Here is an 8425-nt window from a genome sequence, read left to right as displayed (position 1 = left end):
GAATACATAAAAAACCAAGGTTTATGACTTGTTGTGCTTCCTCTCATAGGGCATTAACTTCTGTCCTGGTGAAGAGGTCCCCGGCGTGACGACTCATGAGCAGAAAGAGCACACAATGCAGCCACTCATTTTCCACCTGGGTCGAGATCCTGGGGAGAAGTACCCTATCAGGTTAGTTCTCTGTAAAATAAAATGTTTACTCTGCTTAATGCTGATTTCCGGTTGTAGGACAGAGGAGAAGGGAAAGAAATGAAAGCGAGAGAGAAGAGTAGTCAACCAGAAACGGGCAAAGAGATGTTTGAAAATGAACTGCAGGAGGATTAAGCGTTGAAAAGCGTCGTGCCTGTTGCGAGCACAGACTGTGTATGAGATCAATGCTGATTCAGTGGCATGAAAAAGAAAGCGACGGATTGATCTGCTCAGCCAGAGTGCTCCTGATTACACCCTCCTCTTTGTGATTGCAAACAGCTCCTTAAAGATCGCTATCTGGACCTCAACCCTCTGGTGTACCGCTGCAGGTTAAAATTGCCAGATAAATTGTGCAGGTCTAAATTGAGAGCGTGTGCTGTTTAATGGAGTTTTGCTTGTGTCTGCCTGAGCTCAGAGGAGAGTTAAGAGTTGCCGTGAAGAGAGACACCAGAGGACACAGGCTGCAGAGGCTGAACTAAAGCTATTACTTATGGAGGATGCAAAAATAGATGAGCATCATCCTTTACTGTTTGCAGTCAAATAAGGGTATTTTTTTTTTTTTTTTTTTTTTTTTTACGCATGATGAAACCATGACTAATACATTAAGATAATCCCAAAATGGCTTTGATGAGAGAACATGTCTTTTGTGCACGCTCTGGCTCCCTGCTGCTGTGAAACCGCATGGATTGACCTTTCTTTTCTGCCTTCTGAAGTTTCCTCTCACATTTAACTCTTCCCTCGTCTCACCTTTGCCTCCTCAAGCTCCCCCTCAGAAGTGAGATTGAATGATAAAACATTCAAGTTGTTTTTCAGCGGCTCGTTTTTTTTTTCAGCTTTGCTATTCACTTGTTTGAATATTAAAAGCAAAAACCAACTAATCCGTACTCATCTGCTGGTTTGTGGCGATCCAAACAAGAAATACACATTTGATGGTCTGCAGAGTCTTTGAGTTTGTCTATAAGGCCACATTGTGTGACCTCTAGCTGCATGACCTCTTCACTGTTTGTAGGCAGTCCTTCATCTATCCTCTCTTTATCAACTGTTTGTTCCTCTTCTTTTCCAAACTTCTCCTGTGCACCTCAGCTGCTGTCCTTCTGCATCCACAGGGACCATTCTCCTCCAGCCGTGTGTGTGTGTGTGAGTGTGTGTGCGTGTTTACACATGTGTATGCGTGCATTTTGTCCGTGTGCTCCTCGCTCCCCCAGCTGGACTGGCTGCTTTGCTGTCATTAATCTCTGTCTGCACCTAAAGAGCCACTTAAGATGATGTAGGGCCTGTCTGCACACATACCTTCACTACTGTCGCAGCCTGTGATACAGCAAAGAGCACACACACACACACACACACACACACACACACAGAGTCAGGGAAAGCAGTGCAGGTTACAATTATGCAATGTAGGAAAAAGTTTGAGGTGAAAATCACAGTTTTGGCTACTGCAGCATTAGACACATTTGAATGGAGTTGGAGGACGATAGTCTTATTTTGCTGGTTCAGGAAGAAACACACACCCGACTAGGTTTGCAGTCACCTTCCTGAGTGATTTTAGTTCCCTACTGGTTTGTTTAAAGCCTTTTTCTGCCCTCCACTAGGCTGTCCATATACGTGACCTCAGGCCCTGAGGTTAACACATCCCACCCTCTCACCACCAACCTACACTCACGTCCCCGGAGCCCCCTGGTCATCCAGAATGTAGTCCCAGCCCTCGCACTGCAGGCAGCGCCGCGCCGCGCGGTGTGGCCTCATCTGCTGCCATCCAACAGCCTCTTGTGTCCCCAATCAATAGTCCTTACTGAAGTGCTCAATTTCCACCCGGGTGGAGAAGGTTGGTGGAGGGGAGGCGCAGGCAGGACAGATGTATTTGATTGTCTCCTCAATTCCCCCACCTTCTGCTACTGTGTGATTGTTTGTGTGTGTGCATGTGTATGTGTGCTCCAGCAATAGTGTTATGAATCAGTAATCAGTGTGGTGACACACCTGAGCAATGCCCCCGTCCCCCTTGGGTGCCATACATTATAAATCAAAAGACTAGATTTGCATACAGCCTGCTTATTATTCCAGAATTTGCCTGTACACCAGTAGGCTAAGGGTTATAATCATGATAATGAGCTGTGCTGACTGTGAGCTTTTTATTATTTGTTTGCAGAGAAGGCATAAACAAATGGTATTATTAGTCTTTGATTTAGAGGTCTGCACTGTAAGATTCTCGGTGCATAGACAAAACCATAGAAAACTTTGCGCAGGCGTCGCAGCATATGGCGTGCTTTGCTTGCAGAGTTATACGGAGAAAATTAGCGGTTAAAGCAGTCTGATAAATCGTCTTTACATTTGCTTTGATTAAGTTGCTTCGTGGCTTATCACAAAATGTATCGCAACAATAAGCAGCGGGCGCAGATAGCAGGGGAATGAAATATCCCTCTCGCTGATTGGGATCAGGCGAAAGCACGATTCGTGATTTCAGATAGCTGAAGCAATTTAATCTGAATGTCTGATTTTTAACTGATGGGAGTAATCTGTGTTTCCTCTATCAGCTTGGGTCAGAATGTGTAGATGGTTAGCTTGTGACGAATGTGGCTCACCAAGAGAGAGACTAATTGCAGCCAGTGCACTCACTACCAGTCGAGTAATTGTAGGGCAAAATAAAGACTGAGAGTATCGGGGAAGGGAGCAGGTGCTGGCTGATGGAGGAAGCCTTTGCTGCCCTGTGGGAGATCTAAGAGGGAGGGTGGGTGTGAGCTGGACAGGGCCTGGGGTTATTACTCTAATTGACACTTCACCTCACACACATGCACATGGTCCCCAGGGGCCAATCAGAAGGCTGGGTTTGCAGTGAAGAGAGGATGGAAGGCTGGCACAGGTGCTGCCAGCGAGTGTATCAGGGGTGTAATTGCACTGCTGATATTTGTCTGTCCGTGTGTCACGCCACCAGACGCCCACTCCCCCCAACACACACACATACATGCGTGCACACAGCCCATTAACCCTACAGGTCCTATTGAGAGCAGCGTTCCTTTGAAAGCCTTCAGGGCCCCTGTGTTTTACACACTGAATATAATAATGCACAGAGGTGCTCGGCTCACTGGTGTCCAACAGCAGTAATTGAGAGACAGGGGATGAGAGAGGGGTTTCATGAATCACCTTGCTGAGTGTGCTTTTCCAAAGGGTGCCACAGTGGACAGCGTGTGTGTGTGTGTTTTTGTTGTTGACAGCATGTCCCAGCACTGATATAATGAGTAGCGCTTGCATTGGATACATGCATTCCCTCCCTTCATGCAAAAAAGCACGACTTAAGGGATATACCATTTTAAAACAACTGAAATGATTGGAGAAACAGACTAAGAAATGTTAAGTGTGTACATAAAAACATGAGGTTGGATTTATGGTGAAAGTTGATCATTTATAAGGGAAAATTGTTTGTCCTCTATATATGTTCTTACATTTCAGGAGTTGCTGCCTGCGTTTGTTGTCTCACTATAATTTTAGTGATGACTTTGATGTTGTTTCTTTTTAAATGTTTCACCTTTTTCTGACTTTTCATATCCATGAGTTTATTGTAGAAGAAATGCAGTGTCATGGATAATAAAACGGATGCCTGTATGCCTCCACAGTGTTCTGACGAAGGAGTACCAAGATGTGCTGAGCAGGATCTCTCCAGTTGTGGAGCAGCATAAGAAGACCCTGGTGCCGGGATATCCCCAGCTCAATATGTGTGACTCAGCTGTAATGGTAAGATTTACTTATCATACAATTTAGTGATTAAACGGTTGAAAAAACAACACCACTGTCTTTTGGTGTGTAATTTAACTGACTTTCTTCTGTCTGTTTCAAGAGGCTGTGGAAGAACACCAGCTAATATACTGTCTAATATACTATAACAATACTGTCTTTTTCCATAGGCAGGCTTTGTTTTTGGTACCTCTTCTCTGCTTTCTCCTTCAAACTTGGGAATCTGATAATCAAAACCTAAAATAAAATGACACTGCATATATGAAAATATATCTTTTAATAGTTATCTTTCCTTGATTTCCTCCGTTTTAAGTGTTCATTTAGCAACAGACTAAAAACATCATCCTACATGTTAACTGTTTATCTCCACACCCTTCATTCTCCTCTCAGGTTGTCAGCCTGATTGTAATTGAATTGATCTCTTTATATCAAACATGTTAAAAGAAAATAAAGAAAAGAAGAACTGGGTTCGATTCCGGCCTTGGCCCTTCACTGCATGTCATTCCCCACTTTCTCTCCTCCCGGCGTTACCCGTCTCTCTTCAGCTGTCCTAACCAATAAAGGCAACATCCCACAAAAAATACAATTTGAAAACAATGTGAAGGTAACAACAGCTGCCGATACGTCTTTGCTGTAAAAAAAGGTTTCTGTGATTATTTATAGCGGCTAAATGGAGCAGTGACTTTGTCAGCACGTCTCCCAATTGCACTGCTGTGAATTTATTAGTAGTGCAGCACTGCCCTCTTGTGGTGAACACAATAAACCCAATTTTAAGTTGGGTTTAAATGAATCCTGTTTCAGAAAATAACTGTGCAGGGTAAATCCTATTCTGACACATCACTTCTATTCTGCAAAATGTTTCTTTAAATTCTATTACATGAAGTAGGTATAAATTGGGAGAATACAGATGGGAAGTTGCAATGATCTGGTGGAGAACAGTTAAATTAAAGCCTATTTCCGTAAGTACATAATATGTATTACTCCATATGTGTGTGTTTACTATGCTGGCTGTTCTCTGTTACAGAACTGGGCCCCTGCAGGCTGTGAGAAGTTAGGAAAGTGTCTCAAAGTGCCAAAGTCTAAGCCCTGGAAGTGCAGCTGGCCACACTGAGAGCAGAACTGCTTCCCCAGACACCAGGATGCGGAAGCAAAACCTAAAGATGTGCCTTTTAATGCAACAACAATCAAATTCACTTTCAAAGGATAACGTTGGTAATCATTTGTAAAACGGGTTTTTATACTATGTTGAAAACAATGTGTTGGGGAGGATCATGGGAATTCTCTTGTTTTTTACAACATTTGATTAATTATGCAAATTGTTTTTTATGTGAATGATCCAACAAAGTTCTACATTTTTGGAAAGCATCACATTGTTTTGATAAATTAAAAGGGAAATATATTTATTAAAGTCATGAATCAAATAAAAAAGTTTACAATGTTGCTTTTTCGATTCATTCTGTATCATTTTAATGCTGGGGCAAACCCGCAGTCACTCAATGTGCAAACCTGTATTGTTTCTATTGGTGACATGTTTCTATTACATTATCGTGTTATATGACCATGTGTTTTTATAATGTTCAACTGCAGCAAACAAATCAACGTCAACCTTAACTCACTATTATTTTATACATTACAACCTTTTTAGTTTATTATTCTCCAACACCTGTGACACTGCTGCAGCGGATTTGTACACCATGCTGTCAAATAAATGCTAATCTTAAATGTGTAATCCAGCCTAATAAAATAAAAACAATTCATTTAAAATGAGACAAACTTTCAGGCAGGCCCAATTGGAGGGTCTTCTATGGCTCAGCGTACATCTTGTGACAATCAGAGGCCTTGTTTCAGTACATCTGTCGTGTTTGGTTTCTCAAGCCGAAGCTGCAAGTGTGAAACATTGCACATTTTCTTACAGTCATTTCCTTTACAGCTATAAGGAAATAGTTTCAGGAAACAGACAGTAAAAACTCCCTTTTGCAAATGAAATCGCATCATCATGTCAGAGGACCAAAACACAAAAACAGCCATGGACCTGGACACGGCTGTTCTCAAATCCAAGAGGGGAATCCTTAAAGTAGCAGAGGTGGTAAGAAAACCTGTGCTTCACTTAAAGTTTTAAAATGATTTTAAATGCAGACTATAGTGTTGCAACAGCAATGGTGACCTATGCTGCCAAGATACAATTTAAACGTAACAGAGTAGCAGAACATGAATATAGTTTGCTCAAGTGGTGTAAACTGTGTTGACAGCAGGGCTGACATTAAAATACAAAGAGCACTTTCAATGCTGAAAGAGAAAAAGGATCTGTTGCTAATGGAAAAAAAAGTTATGTGCACACAGCGGAAACTGGGTTCCTCCTTTATACAAACTGCAGTGTGCTGCATGTTGGTTTAAAGGCAGTGAGTTAATCAGAAAAAAAATAAGAAAAAACTAGTTACACTTTAATAATTTGTAAAGATTGAAATGTGAGAGAGATTACATTTTCCTATTACAGTGATAACTAATTGTATATGTTTTGTCCCTTATTTGTTCCAGGGCACTCTGTTTGTGGCCATTGTGTGTTTCAGTGTTGCATCCAAACCAACATACATCACAGCCACTGTGCTGGAGTTTCTGATCACTCTACTGCTGCTCTTGCTCTACGTATTTAAACTCAACAGGAGGCTGACGTTCTTCTTCTGGCCTATCATTGTGGGTGATGTTTATAAAGAAAAACATGATGATAGTGTACCTGTTTTTATATGCTTTATTCCCCTTTGTGTGCTGTAAATTGTCCTTTTCTGTTTCTCTCTTCAGGACGTTTTGAATTCAGTGTTTGCAGTTGTCTACTTTACTGTCCTGAGCTTGCTGGCTCTGACCACGTACACAGTCACAGGCAGTCTAGTTGGAGGGGTGAGATGTCTTACTTTAATCTATAATTGCAATCTCAGATGTGTAGGACAATTTCCCCTACACACTGTCAGTAAAATTGATTATCTAAATGTTCCTTTTCTGTGTCTACATGTGCTGTAGCTTTACAGTATCACGTAAAGCTACAGCTACGTCCACACACTCTGTCTGTCTGTCTGTCTGTCTGTCTGTCTGTCTGTCTGTCTGTCTGTCTGTCTGTCTCTGATGGACAGCTGATGTGTTGTCATGTGTGATGCATATATTTTTAAATCTGCGCTTCCTTTGCAGATTGTTGGTTTCATCACAGTTGGGTTGCTGTGTGTGGACGGTTACACACTTTTCAAGAACATCACATTCAACAAGCCAAGAAGTGACACCCAAAATCAAGGAAATGAGTGAATCAATTATTTAAAGTTAAATAAATAATGCTATGGATAATGCACCAGTGGTTACTTATTACTTAATACTTATATGAGCAATATAACCTGAAAAAAAGTGAACTTATAGTTATAGCTTTACATGAAATATGTATGCAAAGTGTTTTTTTGGTTTTTTTTATGTTTTTTTTTGTTTTTTTTAGCATATTTCAGATTCCTGCTGTAATACAGACTGGGGCTCGGAACAAATATGAAACATTTTTATCTACATGAAACATCAATATTTTGTTCTCAACAAATATCAATAAAGATTTTCTATACCCTGTGACATCATGAGTTGGATATTTCCACTGAGGGGCAGTATGCTGTGCAGCTGGGGGATCGCATTTCACATCTGGAGAAAGCAGATGTTGCGCTTTTTTTGGAGCTGGCCTCGCGCTGCGTTTCCGCGCTGTCATTGTTTCCGTTTCCACCTCCCTTTTGCCTCACGCCTCCACATATTGCTCTTGTTTGGCCTGGAATCCGTTACAGTCCGTTTCTTTTGGGGTTATCTTAAGTTTGCAGGGAGTTAAACACTTTTTTTTTCCAGCAATGGGGGACATCGAGGCTCCGAGCTCGAACCGGCCGCACCAGACTGTCCTCTCCTCGATTCTTCCGAGCAAAGAGTTCGTCTCCTCAAGGAAAGGCATGCTGCTTATTGCTGAAGTGGTAAGAATGACCAGAGGAGTCAATGCTGAAACTAATTCATCTGTTTGTGTATCACTGCTCGCCCATTGCGCATGAAAGTCCACCGCGTTGCGTTTTGGGTACTTTTATCCAGTTTTTAAAAGTTATGGCTGCTTTTGTTTCTTGAATCCGAATTGAGAAATGCAGACTTCTCTACTGTCATTCTGAATATGGCTCAGTCAGTCAGTTCCAGTCATACGGTTTCCATTAGTAAAAGGTGGAGCAGTAAGGGTTTGTTGAAACGATGAGGTAAACCATCCAATGTAAAATAAACATTTAAACTGCTTTATGGACAACACGGAGATAACATTGCCCTCTGTACAGTGATGATGCTAAGAAAGAAATGAAACTTCTCCGGTCTATTATTGTTGTGTCAAGTCGTGCATTACATGATTAACTGTTATGAGTAATTGCTGTGTAATTGAGTAATTTAAAAGTGTATTTAAATGAACATGGACTGTTGATCATCACCAATATCATGCATGACTTGTGGGAGGGGTCTTCTTGCAGTAATTGTG

At 41.5% G+C, this 8425-nt stretch overlaps 3 protein-coding genes across 4 annotated transcripts in view; all 3 read left to right on the top strand.

Moving 5' to 3' along the window:
• Positions 1 to 5355, top strand: part of galns (galactosamine (N-acetyl)-6-sulfatase) — a 16466-nt gene extending 11111 nt beyond the window's left edge. Inside the window, exons 12-14 of the mRNA XM_079339161.1 lie at positions 50 to 171; positions 3798 to 3915; positions 4940 to 5355. Of these exons, the coding sequence (XP_079195287.1) occupies positions 50 to 171; positions 3798 to 3915; positions 4940 to 5026 (327 nt within the window). The 3' untranslated portion in view covers positions 5027 to 5355. The remainder of the gene's footprint in view (positions 1 to 49; positions 172 to 3797; positions 3916 to 4939) is intronic.
• A 501-nt stretch (positions 5356 to 5856) lies between these two features.
• Positions 5857 to 7509, top strand: cklf (chemokine like factor). 2 transcript variants are annotated; one of them, XM_079340206.1, is made up of 4 exons: positions 5857 to 5998; positions 6451 to 6606; positions 6712 to 6807; positions 7093 to 7509. In XM_079340206.1, exons 1-4 carry the CDS (start codon positions 5912 to 5914, stop codon positions 7201 to 7203), a joined length of 450 nt encoding a protein of 149 aa, XP_079196332.1. In that variant the 5' UTR covers positions 5857 to 5911; the 3' UTR covers positions 7204 to 7509. The 2 variants fall into 2 exon arrangements, with proteins under 2 accessions (XP_079196332.1, XP_079196331.1); XM_079340205.1 differs by having other exon boundaries at positions 5857 to 6001.
• Positions 7510 to 7590: 81 nt separating this feature from the next.
• Positions 7591 to 8425, top strand: part of cmtm3 (CKLF-like MARVEL transmembrane domain containing 3) — a 5218-nt gene continuing 4383 nt past the window's right edge. Inside the window, exon 1 of the mRNA XM_079339178.1 lies at positions 7591 to 7889. Within this exon, the coding sequence (XP_079195304.1) occupies positions 7773 to 7889 (117 nt within the window). The 5' untranslated portion in view covers positions 7591 to 7772. The remainder of the gene's footprint in view (positions 7890 to 8425) is intronic.

Source organism: Symphodus melops, assembly GCF_947650265.1.
Source record: "Symphodus melops genome assembly, chromosome: 3".
NCBI classification, from domain to species: domain Eukaryota; kingdom Metazoa; phylum Chordata; class Actinopteri; order Labriformes; family Labridae; genus Symphodus; species Symphodus melops.
This window is presented reverse-complemented; position numbering and strand designations above follow the sequence as displayed.

Coding starts and splice junctions, on each gene's coding strand:
- cklf (XM_079340205.1), top strand. CDS start 5,912: ATGTCAGAGGACCAAAACACAAAAACAGCCATGGACCTGGACACGGCT. Junction 6,002..6,450: donor TCCTTAAAGTAGCAGAGGTG/GTAAGAAAACCT, acceptor TATTTGTTCCAG/GGCACTCTGTTTGTGGCCAT. Junction 6,808..7,092: donor CAGGCAGTCTAGTTGGAGGG/GTGAGATGTCTT, acceptor CTTCCTTTGCAG/ATTGTTGGTTTCATCACAGT.